The sequence below is a fragment of the Amblyomma mixtum genome, chromosome 3, assembly GCF_055824585.1.
Source record: "Amblyomma mixtum isolate Tamu chromosome 3, ASM5582458v1, whole genome shotgun sequence".
NCBI lineage: Eukaryota > Metazoa > Arthropoda > Arachnida > Ixodida > Ixodidae > Amblyomma > Amblyomma mixtum.
The window spans coordinates 191,594,025-191,617,702 of record NC_143014.1 but is presented as its reverse complement, the minus strand read 5'-3'; the positions used below and the strand labels follow the sequence as shown (position 1 = coordinate 191,617,702).

The following is a 23,678-nucleotide window of genomic DNA, read 5'->3' as shown; positions in this document are numbered from 1 at the left end:
AGCGAAATAGGAGTGGGAAGCCCCGCCAAAATAGAGTTGAGGGCAGCGTTTTGTTTGCTTGTATTTTGAAATTTCTTCACTGAATAACTCCCGTTCCTGTGCATCGATTCCTGTAATTCTTTTTAAGTCAGCATCTGTGTGACATAAAGAACCCACCTGAAGTATAGCCGGTATTCCCCCAGACAGTGTTTCGCAGCCCCTTTAAGCTCAAGGCCAACTGAGCATAACATTTTCAACCGCTTTCATAGCGATATTTTTAGCTGTCACTGCCACACACACAAGTGGATATAAAATTCTCTTTATTGTTAATATAGTCTCCCTTTTGAAGTTCACTGCAATATGCAGTGCAGTAATACTGGCTCTACTCAGTCATGCATGTTAAAAAAAAAAAAAAAACCTCAACACACACACTAGAATCACATATTTATTAATGAAATAACTAGCTCTTCAAACACTTGAGAATGATAGCAAGCAGTGGTTCAATGTCTTAAAGGGAAGCTAAAGTGGCTTTTTGAGTATTAGAGACAATTTAAGGATTCAAATATATATGTAGCTTCTAGGTGAGGCATGCAAAGTAGTTTTGCGCTAGCATTTAAAATGGTGACATAAACGCCGAATAAAACACTGATGTTCTTTAGGCTTCTTCTATGTCGAGAAGTACGGAGAAAGTCGTGATCACGTCACTGTTGCTGAAATTTCAGGTTACCACTGCCTTTGCACACATGCTGGTGTGCATCGCTCGAAGTCACCAAACCATGCTTCGTGTTAACCTTCGGTGGCGTTGGTCTTCTTCCTTCAAGCAACATTTTCTTTGCTGTAAACAGTGTGCCGCCTTACATGATGTTATTGCGGCCCCTGCCTGCAGCTGTGCACTGTGAAGAAGCCTGAACGCCTACGCGGCTTCGTTCGGCGATTACGTCTCCATTTTAAACACTAGCACAAAAAGACCTCACTTTCTTTACCTGCAAGTTTCAGACATTCCACCCCTTTAAGCTCATCTAATTCCAAAATCTTTTCAAGTGCACTTTAAGCACCTAAATTCGGCATCAGTTTGCTTTTTGTTGGAATAGATGACATAATGACAATAGTTTTCCCACAGACTCAAAATGTAAATTGACATGTAAAGTGTGCTAAAAAGAAAGGTATATACACACACAGAAATCCTAGCTTTTATCAGTGTAGCACAGTTCCAGGCACTCTGTGTGCGTGGTTATTTCAGGACATTTTCAGTAATCTGCAGAGCATGCAGCTGAACAAACGCTACAGACTACCAACGACCACTTGTGCAGTAAGTTTCTGTTCTCAACATTTTGTAGCAACAAACAAAAAGAGCACCAGGTTCAGTTGGAGGATGCACACTGCATTCATCTCAATACACATCGCGTTGACGAACTCCAAGAGAACAACATGCATTACATTCAAATGATGCCCCTACAGGTGGAATGTACACATCACTGGCTCTTGATAAGAGAAGATTATCAAAGCTTTGCAAAGCCGCTATGCATTGTCACATTTGACAGTTTAACAGTGAGCATTAGAAGCTACGTTTCAACATATGAAATAGAGAAGTAGCATGAAATGTGACAAACTCAGAAAAAACAGCAGAAATGGCATCAACAGTTAGAGGCCTATGTCAGAATTAAAACTAAAACAATAAATATTTCTGAAGGCATTGTTCTTCTTCATTGTCCTGCATAAGTTTGATTGAAAGGGGGATCTTGCATAGAAGCACAGGAAAAACACACAGCAAATAAGCAGAGCCGCCAAACTGCTATAACTGCACTAACTAAGCAAGCACAGTAAAATTTTTATTACAGAACAAGCATGTTTATCTAATCAGTTGAGAATTTCCAGGTATGCGATTGGGACCTTTCCCTTTTGTAAGCCTCGCTCCCCGATCATCCAGTCAGGGTCCAAGTTGTCAGTTTGAGAAATGATGATCACCTGTAATAAATACACCACAAGCAAAGTAAGCTTTGTCAGCAAACAAGAGCTCAAAAGCCATGGTGCCACAAAAGCTAAATCCCTTTTACATAATAGTCAATTAGATGATGACAAGCCTCACTTGCTCAAAGATTCTGCACCCTGCTAATTTTCTTTGGATGAGTGAATACTCAACCCAAACAATAAAATGCAGTTACTTTGAAAAATTCCTTACCAACAAAACCAACTAAAGGTTGGTCCTGAAATCATTTTTACCTTTCTGCATCCACAGCAAGCTACACAGATATGCTCTGAGGTGGGATCTGGGAAAAGTGCGTCTTTCCCCTCTGGCAACCATGAACTTTCTCGCGGGCCACTCTACATATGTATCATGATGGTGCTCGGTAACGACTGGTTCAAACAAAAAATGAACTTGTTGCTAGTGAAATTTTTCCCTCCCTCTTTAAAGGGCTCATATTTATAAAGGAACAAGTCGGTCATAGCTCTTCAATGTACTAGGACCTGCAATGGTGTGATAAAAGCGGCACAAGGTTCAAGGCTCAATATTTGTGAAGCCTTGTGAAGGATGGAAATATTTGGAAAGAAAAATTCACTGGGGCCTTTTCCTTAGTGAAACTACTACAGTAACACAATGGGAGGCATTGATAGGAGTTGCCAGAATCTGTTTGCACTATCCTGCAATAAGAAACCAGCTGACCTGTCAAAGATTTTGTCAATTTGTGAGCACATACATTATGATTTATTTCCATCACCATTAAATAATAACAGAGGAAGGGGCAATAAAAGTGATTACTGCTTGACAAAGTTCCCACCCCCTGCTCAGTAAACAGTGGCATGAGACGGCATCTCCATTACTTTGGAATACACATTCCCAGAGCACTTTCACATTTCATTGCGCAGTGGAAAAAGGAAAGAAAAAAAAAAAAAAACTCGAGACAGAAGGTATAAGTATAATATCAATACAACACAAGCACCACTGTGTACAAAAAAAACAAAGAAAGCATGCTTATAAATGGTTGCTCTACATGAACAGATTTATGGGTGCATAATAACGAAGGACTAGAAAGGGGAGGTTTCACGGAGAGTAGTTAAGGAGGTTTGAGTAGCTAATGCTCTCTCTTAATAAGGAGTGATACGAGTTGATATGTTACTATTTGGCATCCATAGTTTGTTCTGACTGCCGGTAACACCCAGTGTGGTTTGTTGCGGCGGCAAGGATATGTAAATGATATAACTGGATCGAGGCTAAGTTAGACTGAGTACTCGAACGTGTCTTTTGATCTGTTTTATAGGTGCGCATCACTGATAAGCACAGAGATTAAATAATGGATAATTTTGTGTCTTAAGAATAAGTATACAAGGGGGGTACTGCGCACAAAAAGACAAGGACAAGAAGATAACGCAACAAGCGCAGTAAGAAGATAACACAACAAGCGCAGCAAGCTTGTCCTTGTCTTTTTGTACGCAGTACCCCCCTTGTATTCACCATGATTGACCGACTAGCCCAACAACGTACGCTCTTAAAGAATAAGTATTTAGTTCTGTGTCTATATGGAAGGTTATAAACAACTCGAAGCACTCGTTTTTCAAGAACAGCTAGTATTTTTCAGGTTGGTTTGCGTTGCAGTGCCCCATACTAATATGCCGTAGTTCAGACGTGAATGAAATAAATGTTTTGGTTTATAGTTTACGGAGGTTTAACGTCCCAAAGTGACTCAGGCTATGAGGGATGCCGCAGCGAAAGACTCCGGAAATTTCGACTAGCTGTGGTTCTTTAACATGCACTGACATCACATAGTACACAAGCCTCTAGAATTTCACCGCCATCGAAATTCAACTGCCACGGCCAGGATCGAACCTGCGTCTTTCGGGTCAGCAGCCGAGCGCCATAATCACAGAACCACCGCAGCGGCTGAATGAAATAATGCACCGCACAATAGTTGTCTAACCCTCTGCAGGAGACAATTTCTGAAACGCAACATAAATCCTAACGCTCTGGAAGTCTTTAATGCTATGTTGTTTACGTGGTTGTCCCACTGCATATTTTCAGCAAGTATTACACCAAGTGACTTGAACGAACTTATAAGTTCAGTTTCGTTTGTGTTATAAAACAAGTCACCATGATCAGTATACTTTTTATTTTTGGATGAAAATACTGCCTTAGATTTTGCAGCATTAATCGACCATACAATTTTTTTTCAGCAGGTTGTTAGCATTTCTTATTAACTCGCTACTGGTGTTCTCAGATAAAAACAAACTGGTGTCGTTGGTGTAAATTATGAAACGAGCATTACTGCTGACTGCGACGATGTCGTTACTACATAAGTTAAATAGCAATTGCCCGAGGACACTCCTTTGGGGTACGCCGCTCAAAACGGCTCGCAGTGTGAACTTATTATTTGAACGTAGTGCTGCCGGTACAGTAGGTATGACCTAATTAAAAGTAGCGCTTTGCCTCTTATTCGTTAAAATTCAAGCTTTTTTATCAAAATGATGCAACTTGATGCAACTGAATGCAGTACTGTAGTCTAAGAAAATTACCAACGAGGTTCTTTTTTTCGAAGTTACTTAAAATATATTCCTTTTGGTGTAAAAGAGCAAGTTCTGTCAATCAGTTTTTTTCTGAAGCCATACTCAAAGTCTGTAATTATGTTATGCTTATTTAAGGAGCTTTCGAATCGTTTAAGCACCAGTTTCTTGAATGCTTTTGCTTATTTCCTTTCTTGTATATGACTCCTACTCTAGCAAGCTGCATTTTTTTAGGGAAGGTCGCAGTTTCTATACACAAGTTGTATGTGTATTACAGGGGAGAAGCAATAATGTCGATGATGTGCTTGACAGGCCGCATCTGAATGCTATCTGCATCACAAGAAGCGTTGTTTTTTAATCTCTGAAGGCTGACACAATTTCACTTACAGAGACAGGTTCTAAATATAAGGACAAAAAACATCTATCAATTGCCATACGAGATGTATCTGCTAAAGAATTCAGCTCGCAAGTAAAAACTTATTTAATCAGTCTGCTGGGCGATTACCTGAATAATCTATGCCACTGTTAGTAATTTCCTCCAGAGTTCTAACATGTGTGGTGCCAGAGTCGAGTAACTGAACCTTACGCCAGGGTTTTATCAGGGCGATCGGAAGCAGCTTCAAAGTAGTGACAAATCAGAAAAAAATACATAATTTGCAGAGGAAAGCTGTTCATGCTACAGCCAACCTTCTTTTTAGTAAGTGCATATCCAACCTTTTTTCCAGATATAACTTGTTAACAATTCAGAATAGTTATAGGAAGAAACTAGCTATGCATATTAAAAATCTATTTACACTTAATAAACACGTTTTTGAGGAACAATACCTCATTTCACGCTCAGCTTATAATTTCCGCCGTCACAATTACAAAGTTTATAAGCTCCGCACAAATTACGATTTTCAAAAGCTCACCTACCTGACAATGAATTTATCAGTATCTGTACGGAGTTCTAGATTTAGTGCTTGAAAATAACACACAAAATATATTTAAAAATGAAGTTCACACTACACTGCCTTTCTAGGTGAACTAAACAAAGCTTTCTGCTTTCTTGCATTATTGATTGGAACCGGCTGCCTTACACAATCACAACTGAAACGAATGCGACATCATTTCATGAACTTTTAAAAAATCAAAGCGATGTGTAGGAAGGCCGACTGACAATCACAGTGAGAGCGAGTGGAAAAATATGGAGCCCTATTCAACAATAAAGCCATATGGCTCATAGTCTGACATTTCATCAGTTTCATTCCTCCAAGAGAAAGCGACAACTACCCACCCAACATCATGCTGTGCACTGCAGAAGCATATGTGAAAGAGGCATGCCAAGGTTCTGCTAAAGGGCTGGATATTGGTGCAAGGAATACAGTGCGACAGCCTGCATTGTTCTAAGTCTTTCCCAATTTTTTTTTTAATGTGCTGATGTTTAAGCTGAGCATCAAGCTTCCACTGAAAAGATAAATGTATGTGAATTGATGACTGAATGTATGGTATATCAAACTGGTAATCAGTGACAAAATGAATACTACATTCCACTCCAGCTTAACCTAAAAGCGAATGCAACAGAGAACAGTAGAACCCCCCAAGAGTAAAGTCGCTCGGACCAGCAAAAATATTTACTATATCAACGTCTTTGGTTTGGTTTATGGTTTATGAAGTTTAATGTCCCAAAGCGACTCAGGCTTTGAGGGATGGTGTAGTGGAGGGCTCCAGACGATTTCAACCACCTGGGGTTCTTTAACGTGTACTGACATCGCACAGTACAACGTTTTGCTTTTACACCCCCCCCCCCCCCCCCCCCCATCCTCCCATGTGTAATGGCCTGCTGGGTCTTTAGGATACCTCAAGTAAATAAATAAATAAAACAGTTTGGTTTAAAGGGTTTAACGTCCCAAAGCGACTGGGTTTAATGTCCCAAAGCGACTCAGAGATGCCGCAGTGGAGGGCTCTGGATAATTTCGACCACCTGGGGTTCTTTAACGTGTGCTGACATCGCACAGCACACGGACCTCTAGCATTTCGCCTCCACAGAAGTGTGACTGTTGTGGCCGGCATCGAACCCATGTCTTTCGGGTCAGCAGCCAAGCACCATAACCACTAAGCCACCACGGCGGATTATATAAATAAATAAATTATTAAGTGCAAAGCAATGAATGGTGTCGGAATAAGTATGCGATCAAAATGCAAGCAGTGCACACACATTGGACACCTGCTGAAGCAAAGCACTCACAAAGTGGTCGTCAAGTGGTACGTTCTCAACTTTCTAGCATTTTTTTTTTTTTCAAGGGTTTGCACATTAGACTGGGCTGGGAAAGAGACCAAAAATATGGGTCAAATAAAAGCATTAAACAAACAATGAGTCTTTTTTTTTCTTCTTCCCTTCCTTTTTTTTGAATTTCTTTCTTCCCTCTCCTTTTTTTTAGTTCAATTTCTGTTAGTGCATACAGATTGAAGTATGAGCCACAACTGTAGGTACCTTCATCAGCACCTACATTCCCTGTGATGTTATCTGATAAACTATGTGCACCTGGGACAGTTAGTCACACAATGCTTGCACAGGAAAAAAAGGCAATTCTCATAGAGGACACACAAGACGAATATCATGATACAACAACACAATCTTAAAGCTTAAACTCACTTCATCGGCCATCAGAGAAAGCTCAGAGTTGTCGTGGGCATCGTAGTCATAAAGAACTCGGGCCCGCTTCTGGTTGCTGTTGATAAATGTGCTGACATCATTGGAGGGGCTACCTGCACTTGCTGTAGGCGATGAGAAAACACCCTGGAAGCCACTGCGACTGCCATCACCACTGTTGCCTGCTCCAACTGCTATCGACATGCTGTGGAAAGAAAGGAAACTGCCAAGTCAGCCAAGGAAGGTCTGGTTCTGGGGCGCTCATACAGTGCACCTGACAAGAAATATTATATATAATGGAAGCTAGGTGTCTCAACTGGACACATGCCTTTGTAATAATTCATAACAGCAAGTGCTTAAAGCGACAGTGAGAACAAACTGAAGTTGGCTTGCATCGAAAGATTACAGCATGTTCTAATAACAGAGACTAACTGAAAATAAAGCTTTTACAAGCTAGAAAAGGCAACAAAAATAAATATGGGCACCCCCACCACGGATTGTTTTCACAAGCAAAACCATGATGCATAAAGCCAGTTTTCTGAAGCTAGGCTACAGCACCAAATGGTGATTGCAGAGTCCAATATAGTCTTAATGTCTTGTGCTTGGTAAAGCAGAGGGAAAAAAAAACTTTCAATTTTTAAATCCAATTCCCTGCTGTAGATACCTACACATCCCATGAAAAAAAAAACTGATAAAACAAAGTCATGAAGCTCGCAAGAAACAATGAATGCTAGGACTGCTGGGAGTTGAAATTAACCATAAAGAGCACATAACTTGGATAGATATCACCTATCTAAGGCCTAATTGCCCAACACAAGGCACACTTGTCCAAAGCAACTACCTCAAAAAAAAAAAAAAAAACTCATTTCAGCACTTGAAGCCGAAACAGATACACTGCTCTGGTACATGCTATCCAATAAATGTAACCAAGTCACTGAAGTAGAGCACTCATCTTACAAAGAGAAATATAATTTGCCATCCCTTTACCATACCTAGCATTATTCCTACATAATGATCAATATTATCAGTCAACACTGAAAAATACAATCAACAGCCAAAACTTGTGAATAACATACCCATGTGTGTACAAAAGGATCCAACAGTCATTGAAACCAGGGTCTGAATCCTACTAATGGCATGTGGTTGACTTTTCTTTTACTTACTGCAGTGTTACCTCCTACCTAAAATGATTACACAAATAATTTCCAACTTTAATCAATACCACACAAAAGTTTTCAATTAAGGGTTTCAAAAGACTGGTTTTTTTTTCATATAGATATATTAATGACACCCTTGTCCCCCGAACCTTGTTGGCTCAAAAACATCGTAGATGGAAGTCAACGGCCACCGAAACCTAAGAGCATAGGGCTTTTTTTCTTCCAATTTGTAGTGTTAATTAATTGGAGGTAAATAGTGTAAATATTAAATCACTTAAAGATAATTGATAAGAAAGCAGAAGAAAAAACAACCATATGCCACTGGTGGGATCCAAACAGACGACCTCTGAATTTCACGTCCGGTGCTCTACCAACTGAGTTACGGCGACGGCTGTCCAATCTGCTGCTCTCGGGGGTATTTATGTGTAGTGTAACCGAACCGGAAGGTGCCCTCAGACCAGTGCTCAATGATGTAGGAAAGAAGGGTTTGTATGTCGGGGTCGGGTAAGTTACGAAGAAGAGTGTAGGTGATGAGGTCCTTGAAGAAATGAAGTGCGAGCTTCCAAATGACATTCCACTTCATGTGATCGCAATTCTGAAACTGCTCTCCTATTGCCACCACTTTGCTACCATTCGAAAGCTGGTTTTGTGCCCTTTCATTTGACACCTTTCAAGATGGCCTCACAGCAATGCAGCCAACACTACAGCCATTTTCCTGCAACTCAATAAGTGTGCACAGACTTCAAGTTTCTTTATCTCTATTGAGCAGACAAAGGAAGGGACACGAGAGGCTCGTTAGGACACATATATGAAGGATGCCAACAGTCACCGAAACCAAGGAGCATAAGGGAATGCTTTTTTTTTATTTGTGGTGATGATCATTGGGAAATTACATAGTGCAAACATTTTATCGCTTGAAGATAATCGAATAAAAAGCAGTACAAAAAAAACCACATGCCACCGGTGTGATCCAAACGCACAACCTCTGAATTTCGAGTCCAGTGCTCTACCAACTGAGCTACGGCAATGGCTGCTATACAGTCTTCTGCTTTCAGGGGTATTTACCGTATTTACTCGCGTATAACCCGCCCTTGCATATAACCCGCACCCCTAACTTTGAACCCCATGAAATAAAAAAAAATATCCTCGCGTATAACCCGCACACTTACCTGAAAAAATGAGGACTAGGAAGTTACAACTGAGCAAACAGTCACCATTTTAGTTTTCAAAACAAATATATTTGAAAACGACTGCCGCAACGTTGTCAGTGCTGTCGTTCAATTGTCAATCGTCGCCACTCTCACTGCTGCCGTCTGAGGCTTCATCGCCGCTCTCAAAGACGTAATCATCTTCGGTACCATCTAGGCTGTTGCTTATGGCACACTTCTTGAAACTCTTGCGTACCATGTCGGCCGGGATCATCCCCCATGCATCTACGATCCACTGGCACAGCAGTGCAATATCTGGCCTTCGCACGCGTCCCGTCGGCGTAAGGGCGTAAAGGCCATCGGCCATCCACTGGGCATATAGCCGCTTCACGTGAGCCTTGAAAGGCTTATTGATGCACACGTCGAGTGGTTGGAGCATGGAAGTCATGCCGCCAGGTATTACGACAAGGTCTGTGCCGTTGTCAGCGAGGCGAGCTTTCACCGCGTCAGTGCAGTGGCCTCGGAACGAATCCAGCACCAGCATCGAACGGCGTGCCAACAAGGCACCTGGTCTTTTTTCCCAGATTGCTTGAATCCAGTCAATGACGAGGTCACTGTTCATCCACGAGTTATCTTCCACTCGCACAACAATTCCTGGGGGAAGTGGTGTACTCGGTAGAGTCTTGCGCTTGAATATTACATACGGGCGCAGTTTGGTGCCGTCGGCCAAAGCACACAACATCACTGTGCAGCGCAGCTTGGTGTTGCCGCCAGTCAGCACACTAACAGATTTTGCGCCCTTTTTTTCCAGGGTCGTGTCCATAGGCATCTCGAAATATACTGGCGTTTGGTCAGCATTTCCCAGCTGAGATAGCAAGTAGTTGCGCTCTTTCCTCAGTCCGATGACGTAACGTTGAAAGTTGAGCAGCTTCTCCTCGTAAGCGTCGGGAAGCCGCTGGCACATGGTAGTTCGCCGCCGCATCGAAAATCCATGCCTGGCCATAAAGCGCTGCAGCCATCCGCGGCTCGCATGAAACTCGCGTGGAATGTGCATTTCCCGGGCCAGCTTCAGGGCTTGCATCTGCGCCATCTCTGTAGACACAGCGTGGCCACGACTACTCTGCTCCTCGATGAATTTTGCAAGCTGCGTCTCGAGGTGAGGGTACGCGCCAGTCTTCGGGCCGCGAAACGCTCGCCTGTCCTTGTTCGCAGCTTCGAGAGAGTCTTTTTTCTTCCGCCAGTCGCGAATGCAAGATTCGTCGACATCGTTCTTTCTCGCAGCAGCTCTGTTGCCGATTTGTTCAGCAGCGGCGACGATCCTGAGTTTCTCCTTCGCCGTGAATGATTGCCGCCGAGACACACTCATGATGCCTAGACAAGGCTGGCGAACTGTGCAAACTGGGCGTACAAGAAACGGCACCTTACTCAAGGCCCATCAACGTCTGAACAAAGCGTATGCAAAGCATGCGAAACGCGTGGCTGGCGTGGGACTAAACAGACTATGGATGTGGATCTGGCTGTGACCTGCGTTGGCCTCTTGTTGGCTGGATGGATGGATCATAGTGGCTTAGCCCTTTGTAACGGTGGTGGCTTGCGCCCCCTAGCCTAGGATTCCCCCCTTTTTTTTCCCCCGTAATTTTGTTCGTATTGTGAACTGTAATTTGTCCCTCTTTTATAGACTCACTCGTCCCTAGCCCCTTTTGCACCAATCTTCCAACCTACTCTTTGTCACCACTACCCTTCTCTCATCCACACGTCCGTCCTCCCCTGCAAATCCCAGGGCACCCTCTATATCTATCGCCGCGTCTTCGGCAATGTCCGGACGAAGTGTTCTGCACCGCAAAACGATATGCTCCATGGTCTCCGCTTCCACGTGGTCTTCTTTCAGTCCATACCAACGTTTCTAGATAAGACAGTTGGGAAACTTCGCCGGCGAGCCATGGAGCAGAGCGGCCCCACGCGATCGCCGTCTAGGCGGTGGCGCTGCGGTCGCTTTAGGATGAGCGCGTCGTCTGCTACTCCCAGTTCAACGTTTTTAGATAATATAATCAACATAAACTACGAGGAGGCAATCGGTACGTCATGTTTCTCTAAACCGCGGAAAGAAGGGCTTCCAATTTTTTCCGATATTTACAGCCAAAAGCTCAACCTCGAGCATCCTTACCTCACGTACCCCAGACGTAGAGCGCAATTATAGCGCAATGGGCGCAATGCAATGAGCCAATGGGCGCCGCGGCGGTGAAGAGAAATCGTGGCCTCTGAGATCAAGCGCGATGTTAAAGTACCGATGCTTGAGGTGGTCACGGAGGCCATAGAAAACAAACGCGGTACTCCCACCACCCAAGAGATGGCGCTCGCATCTCTTTGAGATGAAATTGGCGACAGAAAGGGGCCGTATACCCGGACAGAGTTTTCCAACTGTCTTTATCTAGAAACGTTGGTCCATACTGGCCTTCGGTGGTCAAAAGGTTGGTGCAATATTAATATGCACTGCAACACACGTTGATGTCGATGGGGATGCGGACTCTGCACGGCAGGCCGCGCGTTGCCGTGAAGCCGACCCGCCGAGCCCCCCTTCTCCGGAATATTCGCGTATTACCCGCACCCCCACTTTTTAAACACATTTTTTCAATTTTTGGTGCGGGTTATATGCGAGTAAATACGGTATGTTAGGTGTAACCTAATCTTGAGAGTGTTTACTTGTGCCATCCTCGTCCATAGTGGCGGATATATCACGTCCTGTACTACAGTGAATCTCGAATGTCACATGGGAGGGACGTGATTGAACGGGGAGGGTGTCACAAAATTCGGCGCAATTTTAGAAACAAACAAAGAAAAACCGCCGCGTGCACGGCGTCTCGCCGGCGCGAGCCCAACGGGAGAGAGGGAAAGCCCCCGCCGAGCGCGTGCCTCTCTCTCCATCGCCACGGCGTGCGCCGAAGGAATGAGTCATCCACGCCGAAGATTCTCGAACATGCGAGTCGGTTCTACAGCTGACGGGGGGAAAGGGCGTAGCCTTGCGTGCACTAAGACACGTCCCCCTCGCCCGTCGGCGTCACTCAAGAACGCGCTCGAAACTTCGAGATGCGACCCCCGACCTCTGACCAATGGGGACGCGCGGCCGGTGAGAAGAGGAAAGGGAGACAGCACTGCCAATGCTGCGTGTATGTGCGCGCCTACTCGGGCGCGAACAACAAACAGACGGGAGAGCGAGCCTATAAAGAAGGACGTTGACCGCTATCAGTCAATCCGGACCGCCGTTTAAGCTTCATCGAAGCGAGCCCGTTCGACTCCCGGGAAAACACCACTCGGCCAGCATCGGACCAACGAGTCAACGGTCGCCAGTCTGCGGGACGGCATCGTCGTGGAACTCTGGTCGTCGGACTGCTGCAGTGCCCGGTGAACAAATTGTGTTTTTGTTCGTTTACCTCTCTCTCTTGTGTTAGTGCACTTTAGGTGCAATATTGCCTTTGTATTGTATTCTCTCTCGAGTTTAACTTTGCACGAGTTGCATTGTTCTTTCAGTCACTTTGTATGTGTCTGTACTAGTGATTGTGTAATCCTCTGTATCGTCTCGTTGCTATATAAACTTTGTTTTGTTTTGTGAACCTTTGGCTCCGACCCATTCTCTGGCTTGCGACCAGCGAAAGCTGGGCACCGAACGCCCAAAAACCTCTTGTCACTTGGTGGCTGGTCTCCGCTGAGCTTGCCACGCTGAGTCGAGGGCATCTCCTTTGAGTCCGAGACCGCTACCCCCACACGCTCTAAGGGTGTCTGGGAGCTTCCCACTAAAAGTGCGCGAAGTCTGGGTGACAGAGGGCAGAAGCTGTGCAAGAACCCTCTTGTGCTACCTATGGCATCAAGGCTGCCATAGGTAGCGAGGCCCTCATTAAACTAGTGAGAAACGAGGGAAGGGAACTGAGGAGGGGATTGTTATGACATATGCTGCATACGAAAAAGCCATTCCCTATGCTCCTTGGTTTCGGTGACTGTTGGCTTCCTTTGTATATTTATCTACATTAATGATTTTACAAATACAGTCCCTGCCTTACGTACTTTTATCTTTAGCTAACACGCCTCCTTGGTGTTCTGTGTGTTTTTACAAAAGTGAGCGTGCAGTTCGACATGGCCAAGGTTGGCAGGAAAAATAAACTGTCAAAATTTGTTGAGCCTTTTCCTTCAGTAAACTGCCTAACAATACTTATTGAAATTTTCAATTCTATTATAAGTTTTCGTATGCACTGTAAAGACTGCGGTGCGAATTCGTACCACATTTTAGGCCTTTTTAAGCAGTTGTTGGTACAAATATGCACCACTTTTTTACTACTTGTACGCATGTGAGACATATACACAGATCGCGCCTTGTAAAGGGTTAAGTGTAACCTAAAAACAAGAGCAAGTATGATGGACACATAAAACTTGGGGCAAAAAATATAAAAACCTGGACATTCAAAACTGATTAAAAAAAAACAAGCATTGCCAATTTTAATGTGTCAGCGTTAACAGTCCCGTTCAGCAGAAAAACTGGCGGCAGCAGTGTGAATGAAAAATCCCCAGAGAAGCAAGCTAGGTGAGCCACCTATGTCAGGTGACCTTGGGACATCACCACAACCTGCTCACTGGAGTGCGAGCAAACTGCCACCGTGGCAGGTGGCAGTTCAATGATTTACTGGTTGCGAGAGGTTGCTCGGGAAGAGTAACCCGGGTTTCACAAGCCCCATTGGTGAAAGGACCTCCCACGGCCAAAGAAAAGCTATAGCAACCAAGAAGGTGAGAGTGAGAGGCCGCAGTGAAACTTCGGCACAACGTCACGTAGCTACACAGTTCAGTGCGGCAGCACTGCCTATAACACCCTGGAAATGGCACAAACAGTAGCCCAAATAATGTGTTACTGGCCCAAAACACACCGCCTCTCGTGGCCAGGATTTCAATGCCAACCTTTGCCGCACCAACAAGGCTTGGCTGACAGTTTACATGGCGGAAGGGTCTGGAGTGCACATATAACGCTGACACAGAACCAAAGATAACACTATGTTAGATTTGGTGCTTGGAAGGTCCTACATGCATAGAAAAATTAGCGACACATTTCAGTTATCATAAGCGTATTATGTGTGTTGTGTGGTAAAAAATTTTGAATAGTGCTGGAGGATGTGTTCTAGCTGTGTAGCTATGTAAAACTATGTGCAGCAGAGCAGAGCCAGCAGCGCATCAGCTAATGCCGCCGCTCCTTTGCAGGATATAGCAATGGAACTGAGAATTTTTTACAGCACCCCATGTCCGTTCCACTGTTCAGCCCAAAGCTGGGGTGCACATGAACGTAGCCTTGTCATTTGAGTCTTTTCCACGCTGGCTGGCCTTGTGGCTTGCAAACAATGAGGAGATAGAATCACTGTAACACACACAGCGCTATCTGCTACTGCCATGCAGTCGGGTGTCAAGGCTTGCAAGAGATGGAGATAATCACAGTAAAATGCATCGTGCTACTAATTTGACAAGCTGCTGCTGGACCCCCGAACTTTACCATGATTGCACGCTTTTGCTTGTGGTGCACCGCATTTTCTTCAAACAGGCGGACGGAAAGTTTCGCAAAGTCTACTTCAGGTTCAGCGTCAAGTTCTCCTTCCAGTTCATCTCTACGTTCACCTGAGTCTGCCGAGAGTAGGAGCTAAAAGCACGTCATGCTAAATACTTATCAAAGAGCTGTACACACCTTTACATCTGCCCTATGCATCCTCAAAGTTAACATTTACTCTCCCTCTGACACAAGTGCATCCATGTACGCACATATACACCATTCATGATGGCACATATATCTGCAGAGATTTCGAACACAAATAAAATAATTTGTGTTATTTGATTTATAATAAATTCCGAGAACTTGATATTCAGTGCATTCTTATACTCAATTATGGATGAATATTCCAGTGTAATATAGTCAATACCCAAAAACTCAAGGGGACAAAGTAGGCTCTACACTTTCCATGTATTTCAGATTAGTATGTTCGAGACCCTTTTCCTCGGGATCTCCTAGGGTTAGAGCAGTCACACTGGTATCATTGTAATCAGCTTCCTGTCTTCTCTTAACTGAACCAGAAATATTCTTTAATAACTATTTGACATTTTTTGTTTGTTTCTTTACTCGACCCTACCAATTTTCAAGCCGAAACAGGCAATAAACATCCTGTGAAACAAAATTCCTTGCATTAATTTCTGCAATTACTGTTCAGCTGACTCCCCCTTGTTTTTGGTATGTACTGGGCAAAAATAATGCTTCTAGTGCTTGTGGTTCCTGAGAAAAAGAGTCAAATGTTGCAAAAATTATCTTTTGAAATAATGGGCTTTTAAGTGCAAAAAAAAAAAAGTCCCTCATTACAAAATTACACTCAACAAATGCATGTTGATATATGACTTCGATAGCCATTAGCCAGGCAGTCATTCCCGCAATCATTACTTTTCTTGTTTAGTATTTGCTGCCTTACTTTTCAGGCCTCTTTTGTGAGGAGCTGCGTAGCCCTTTTAACAACGTAGTCACCACCGATAGTCACTGCCGGCCTTAAAACAACAACGGCAACATGTATCATACTGGTTAAACATCAAATGATATGAGAATATCCACTTCAGCAATGTAGCCATCATTAAAAGTAACCGCAGCATTTATCCTGGATATTTTTAGCATCTGAATACCGATAAGCACATACTTAGCAGCACGCTCCGAAACAAAGGTTTTGAAGATTCATTTGTGTTTTCTTTCTTTCCATGGAGGCATTTCTTTTCTTTCTCAACAAATGCATGGCCACGGGCAGAAAGTCACCTTTAGCTCATCTGTGAGTGCTGCCGAGAGTGAGAGTTTTGAAGAATAAGAATTGGTGGTAGACGTTAACCACCATACAGACTCTGTGTCCTGCATTGGGCAGCACTGCTAGAATTAACAGCATGATGGTCAGCATAGGCTCATTAGTGCAGAATCAATGCTCCCAGCACAAATTCTGGCATTATCCATTCCAGTAACAGTCAAACTAGAGGTCCAGAGCCAAAATAAGAACCCACACTGCTAGTGAAAATGAGCGGAAGCAGGGAAAGATTCAGCAATCCACTTCAAGCAAGTCGCATTGCCTCTAGAGCTAAATTTGGCTAAAAACAAAATGCTAGGAAGCGTTTGATGTTACCAGATGAGCACTAATAATCCCTCTAAGCCTGAAAAAAATCAGTGTACCTGTTTTATTGTTTTTTCAATACAAGAGAGCTAACCATTGCATACTGGTAAAAAATGGGGCATGGTTGGTCACCATCCATGTTTTTAAAAATGCCATTTTTCATGTAAAAAAAAAATTGTTTGCACGCAAGTAAGCCAAACTTGTTCAGGAAAAGGCAGAAATTTCACATTGCAAAAAAACAAAAACTCATTTTTTTTTTTTAATTTTAGCCTGCCCCGTTTCCTTAAAGGGGCTCTGAACCATTCCACTGTCCAATACAAGAAACACCTTGGAGACTGTGAAGTACCTTAGAAGTAATGTCATCCTGAAATAAATACTAAACACACAATGCACCCTGAGTAAAATGTACAGTACAGTATGTACAAGCTTGCTGATGACAATCCCATGGGACAGCAAAAAATATTCGCATCACCTGAAATTTGAATAATCAAAAAACGAATAAAGTCTGTATCCTGAAGAACAAAAATCTATTCACGGCTGATGGGATTCATTTATGGCCGCAAACCAGTGCTCAGTGCTTGCAGCGTGCACTATGCGACTGGTGACTGCAGTGCCAGCAATGTACGGGCCGCACTGCTCGCGTATGTGGTCACGGCTTCCATGTTAGTGTAAGAAGAACCAGCCCTGACAGTTTCAGGCCACAAACTGTTCTTCATTGCGCCACTTGCACTGCGAGGCCCGGTGCAGACTTCTTCACCAACAACGGGTGCTGCATGAGTTCCGGGCTCATGCGGCCAGAGTGAATTGCAAGGGACGCTACAGTATCATCTGTAGGGGCTAGGGAGGGAGTTTGGAACATCTGCAATTTTGCACATCGTACAGAATGCATTTCAATAAGAAATTTTATGAATTCGCATCATACCGAAAATCATATCAGCCGTAATCTATCACAGATTCGACAGTAACTTTCACCATTTCCCTCAATTTGAATCCTATCCTCCATTTCCCTTCGATGTTTGCCCCTGGAAGCATCATCTTGCTTACCAAGATTTCTGTAAGCACTGCTGCACCACAACGTAGCTCCCGCTGTTGTCAGTAGCACAGGTCACCCCCCCCCCCCCCTCTCTCTCTCCCTCCTAATTGACAGCTGCTGTTCTATGCCACAACACAACATTAAAGAGGAGCCACAAGACAGGAAGGAGACCTCAATTTTGCACAGTATTTGTGAGCACTACACGCCAAGTAGGAGAGTGCAACTCAGCCAAAATGTTCATGGCGATGATAACTGAATGCTATAACTTGCCTCACCAGGCTCAAGGCCAGGGTTCAGGGCCCCTTTATGTCTCCTGACAAAACTCTCCAAGCTTGCATCACTAACCTGATATCTGGTGTTGAAAAATTATGCCTAGTTCTCTCTTCACATGCTGTAAAGTCACTTTCACTATTTCACTATTACGTTGGTCTTGTGCAGTTCAACTGTTATCATTTGCATCACAAGGAGAGAAATTGTGATTTTTCACTTCTTGCTCACTCAAATGCTACCCACCAAAGCACACTTCTGCTTACTTCTAACAGTAAACAGCATTAAGTGCTTTGAAAGATGCAAAAATATGGTTTGTGTATGCTACTCTCCTCTCTACCAACCTTCTATAGTCTTTAGAAGTAAGGCTTCAGAAGTCAATCTGACATTAAAAGCCAGTTTTCTGGAAGCATCTGTATTCGATGGGAAAGTTTCAATACCATCTGCACACTTCTAGCCACTATTAGTACACAGATCCCAGCAGGAGCCTTTTTCTAAGATGCAGCAGGGCGAGTGTGCTAGTTTTGAGTATGACCTTTTCAACACGAGCTGCTAGAAGACATTACTGAGCTACAGACCATAAAACATGTCCACTACTAACTTTTCACACTTATCTGCTGCTGTTCATTTCAACAGGTGGCACTTTGAGGCAGGAAAGATGTAACAATACAAAGAGGAATGACTTACTTGGCCAGTTCTTTCTGTAGGTCTGCCATATATTGTTGACACTGAGCATAATATGACATCTGGGCTTCTACAAAGTCACTAAGGCAACGCAAATGGTTCACCTGCAAACAAAATGACCTCGTATGACATCACCAGTCAAAACAATGTACACTAGTTTAATAATGCTGCATTCAGCTCTCGTCTTTCCAAAGTGTTTTTCATAAATTATGCTGCAGGTACATCACGTACACAATCACAAACAAGGCAACAAGGCATGGACAGAAATGTTTTTGACGATGAAATGATTGAACAAGCAAGTCTTCTATACAAATGATAATCCAACTTCCCCACCGCATTGGTATTACAGAAATGCAATACAATCATAGCTTGAGAAAACAGTTTGCTGCAACACACCTGCCAAGCTTTTACTCCTATCAGCACATCAGACTACTGGCAGGCTTAAAAAGCATACCGCCATGTCTGACATAAAGTTGGTTTGGTTTGGTTTATTGGGGTTTAACGTCCCAAAGCGACTGAGGCTATGAGAGACGCCGTAGTGAAGGGCTCCGGAAATTTCGACCACCTGGGGTTCTTTAAAGTGCACTGACATCGCACAGCACACGGGCCTCTAGAATTTCGCCTTCAAGAAATTCAGCCGCCGCGGCTGGGATCCAACCCGCGTCTTTCGGGTCAGCAGCCGAGCGCCGTAACCACTGAGCCACCAGTCTGACATAAGGAAAAAGGTAGCTGCAGGACCCTGATTTCTAACCCTGTGCAAAACGCAGAAGTATTTTTGACCCTAATACGTTTTGCAACCATTAATGTGTTTCAATTCCTAAGCAAAGGATGACATGTGCTTGAAGAAAAGCCACTTCCTGGCAATAATTGACGCTACAAAACCAAGATGCGCAATACATCTGCAGGCATTTACCATTTTGTTTGTACTGCCTGCACAAGAGATCCTTGGTAGACTAGCCACTGCTTACAGGGCACACAGCGAATAAAATGGCACACCTAATAAAATGGTTTTGTCAGCTTATCTTTGAAAAGTTCAGGGCTGTTAAATTCATACCTGAAAAACTGCTTGACCATGATTTAAAAACTCCGCCACCTTGGCTTGCAACAGACCGTAATGACAGTCATTGTTTCCTGTGAAATTTTAAGAAACATTGCTGCTAAAGTTAGAAATTACCCACACCATGTTAAATAATAAGCATTCTTACTGCATCTATGCCTGCAAACCACAAAGCATACACAGTTGGTACAGATACCATAGCTGGCATAGTTAAAAAATGTTTAAAATCCAAGAAGAGGCAATCAAGGAATCAGACAAGGCATTGTTTATTGTGCTGTATTATACTGCATTTACTCTTTATTAGTCGCTACTTTCAGGGGCTCTTTGCGTGTTGTTCAATATATCGAATGTTCCATTCAACACGTGTTAAAAAAATGCGAACAGTGTTACACTTTTGTGAGCTCATAACCTGTTTGTGAAACCTGTACTTTGCATCATGAGTGCACGACTTTGACTTTAGTAATGCGGATTGCAGGCATGAAAAGGCCATTTTAGCCTTAATAAACTTAGGATGGGTGGCTAAATAACCACGTAAAAGCCTCATTCATTCTCGGCTGATACCCCCAGCACATATGTTCCTCCAGTATTTCCACAACATACATATTAAGACCACTCTTCAATAAAATACCAGTTGCATAACTGCTCTAGTTTATATCCTTCCTCCATCTATGCCATAATCTTGTACAGTTATGTGTGCTGTGAATGTTGTAAACAAAAGTGAATGCTGGCATTCTAGGTCTCGATGCAAATGAAGCATTGGATGCTTCTAGGCAGTACACGGTAAGCAAGATATGAGTAGAACTAGAAATTCATCTGGGTAATGCAAGTGAAGAGGCTCACGCACAAGTGAGAAATTTCCCCATCTATCACAATTTGCATGTCATGTGTGAAGAAGATTAGGCCAAAATAATATTTTCCTTTCTTTTTTTTTTGTTGTCAGTGCAGTTTTCTTGTCTACCATGTCTTCCAAATTTTGTAAATTTGACAAACTGATGCACAGTGAAAACATGCTTTCAAATTTTCACTGCAAAGTGGGCAGCATTCAGGAAAACCTAATGATTTGACTGCACACACCTCACAGTGCAGAATGACATCTGATCTGGTAGCATGAGTCAAATGTGACTTAAACCTGATGAAATTGTTTACCTCCCTGGTTGTGAATTTTTTCCACAGCCATGAGGTTCATATACAAGGAAGGGCAGTGGGAGTGATGTCGCACATTTTTATTAGATATAACACTGTCTTCACAGTTTTGTCCACAGCATCTATTTATACTGGAACATCTTGTGTAAAGCTTACAGATGGACTAGTAGAGGAGTAATAGTTGATGTACTGTATAAGCCCTTAAACTCAGCAATGGCATCGTTTCTTGTAAACTCTGACATGGTTCATGCAGAATTCTTTAACGTGGCGTAACATTGCCATAGTGGACGATGTCAGTACCAATTTGGGATCTGATTCTGAAGCCATTTGCTTTGGTTTAGCCTAATACCAGCACCAACTGCCCACTGCAAACTGGGGTAGTGAAATATGCATGTCAGTTAGCACTTCCACTTAGTCAAAGAGATGCCTGGAAGAGTGGAGTCACCTTAGAGAAAAATGTTCTTAAGGACAGCTTACAAGGACAGATTACATCGTGCTGCATTGAATAATTGAATAAACACATTTAAGTGCACCCATAATGACGCCAATAGCACTGAACTCCAAACTTCTTGATAAAGCTTAAAAGAATACTGTGTAGAAAACTTAAAAAGTACAGCCAGTCGATGTGCCCTAGAATGAATAACAAAATTTAAGTGTATAAAAAAATAATGCAAATGGTAGTACCACAAACGGAAATAATCCAGGTGGAATGAGTTTAGGTTAGTGACTCAGGCTATGAGGGATGCCGTAGAGAAGAGTTCCGGAAATTGACCATCTGGGGTTCTCTAATTTCACTGACATCACACAATACACAGGCCTCTAGAACTTCACCTCCATCGAAATGCAACCGCCGCGGCCGGGATCGAACCCACGTCTTTCGGGTCAGCAGCCGAGCACCATAGCCACTGAGCCACCATGGCAGCTTCCACTGGGAATGAATATTATCTAACTCAACTTAACTTTTTACAGTGCCCATTCGGCAAAGGTCACCTATGACCCATAGATGTCGCCCGCTATTTCAAAGCTACTAACGCATTTTCAGACTTGTTATGCCATCAGTTATATAGTATAGTAAAAATAAAAAAAGTCAACTTTCAGTTTCTAACAGGGGTGTGAAAGGGGCTCTTAATAAAGGTGCTTGTCGTCGTCGCATCACAGCCCTCTCTCCTTTTCATAAATTTTATTACATCTCACTGGGCCAAGAACCATACATCTACGCACCTCCGCCGCGCATATCCCATCGCACTGGTCACCCCCTTCAAGTTATTCGTCCATGTGCCCGTACCGTAACCTTTTCCACCTCCTTCTTTCCATGAGCAGCGTCAGACTAGAACGGCCTCTCCCACTCAGTTGCTGCTATCACCTGCCCATCATCCTTCAATGCCAACATTGAAATTCGCATATCATCGTGACAAAATGTAATAAATTTTTGATTACCCCACCCCTTATGTAATACCCCGAAAGGAGCCTTTAAGGTAAATAAATGCAATGAAATAAAAAGTATGCCTCAGATGCTAAAGGACATCGCTTCACGAATATCCTCCAGCAACAATTTTTCAAAGGCGTTCTGAAGAAGCAAAGTTATCTGTAGTCGAAATTTAAATGTCAGCACCTTCATGTCTTTCCCTCTTCCCTCGTCGTAATGCAATAAGCCACGAATTTTTAAAAAGAAATCGAAGATGGTGGAGCACAAAGTCTGGACCAATTGGCGTGGAATGAGCTAATAATAATATTTAAAGAAGAAAAAGACGTTTGTAATACCCAATACCTCCACGAAATAGCTAATTTCTATAAGGCAGCATTTTTTTGTGACCCAAAGTATTGATAAGTAAGAGCATTGAAACTTTCAAGGGCGTTAGGCAATGAAAAAGGAAAAAAATTTTTTTGCATTATTCAGAACTTTAATTCTTTTCTTGCATTATAAGCATAACATATAAGTACTTGTCATAATTTCCATCAAGTTTCTATAAGAAAATATTTCACATCATAACATGAAATGCATATTATAAAATAGCAGTATATTCATTTAGCTTCATTTCGATGAGCTACATGTTAATTGAGCTAATGCATAATTTACAATAAAAAATAATGAAATAACTTTAAAAAAATCTCCCATTTTTCTGAGTGTAAGGCTAAACACAGCAAGAATCAATAAGTGCCTCTCATGAGAAAAACAGATTGTCAACGTTCACTTGTAAAGCAGGCCAACAAGGGTAGAGAGAGATAAGGAACAGAATGAATGATGTTCTATATTTAACCAAATGTAATGTGACCACGATTGTAACATAAGGACCAACTCTGCAGGTGCAAAACACTGCGAAAGCATGCACATGAATGTAGCACGAGGGTCATTTTTGCAGGTGCAAAACAGGAAAAAAATTTTTTAAAAAAGACTTTCCCGTGCCTCATCTTCATCACAAGGCGAGATCACCTTCAAGCCTTGACAAAGTATAGCTGTTGTGATAAAGATTCTCAGATAAGGACAATACAAAGATAAGCACGGTGGTGGCGGTCGTGGTTTAATAGCAAATCAATAAATAATAACAATTAAAAAAATACAGAAGGAAAAAATCTTGTCGGCAGTGGCAATTGCTGACTAATATCTTAAGCACCGAAGCAGCGGCTGGTGGAAATGAAAGGATAGCGAGGTGAAGTACAGAGGGGAGTGATAGCGAGAAAGGACAGAGAAGAGCTATTCATGCTTTTTGACATATATACAAGAATTAAACACATTTAAATAGCTCACACATGAGTGTCCAGGCGCAATAGTCCCGCTGCACCATCACTGCAGAGTGACCTTCCACTTAGGAGGCCTTGTCAGCCTGATCGTAAAAATGAAACTGCCAGTCGCCCAACCATGTGGCGAATCATGCCTCCAAAATGTCAGTGACCACTCTCAGCAGCATTTAAAAAGGCTGCTGTCTTAAGTG

General features: G+C 42.9%; 1 protein-coding gene across 2 annotated transcripts in view; it reads right to left on the bottom strand.

The window, feature by feature from the left end:
- Positions 1-406: 406 nt before the first annotated feature.
- The window catches only part of EndoB (SH3 domain containing GRB2 like, endophilin-B), a 47,175-nt gene continuing 23,903 nt past the window's right edge, over positions 407-23,678 (bottom strand). For both annotated transcript variants that reach the window (XM_089582274.1, XM_089582273.1), the window contains 3 exons: positions 18,552-18,652; positions 7,109-7,310; positions 407-1,944 (listed from right to left, as the gene is read on the bottom strand). In XM_089582274.1, coding sequence (XP_089438400.1) covers positions 1,837-1,944; positions 7,109-7,310; positions 18,552-18,652 — 411 coding nt within the window. In that variant the 3' untranslated portion in view covers positions 407-1,836. The remainder of the gene's footprint in view (positions 1,945-7,108; positions 7,311-18,551; positions 18,653-23,678) is intronic.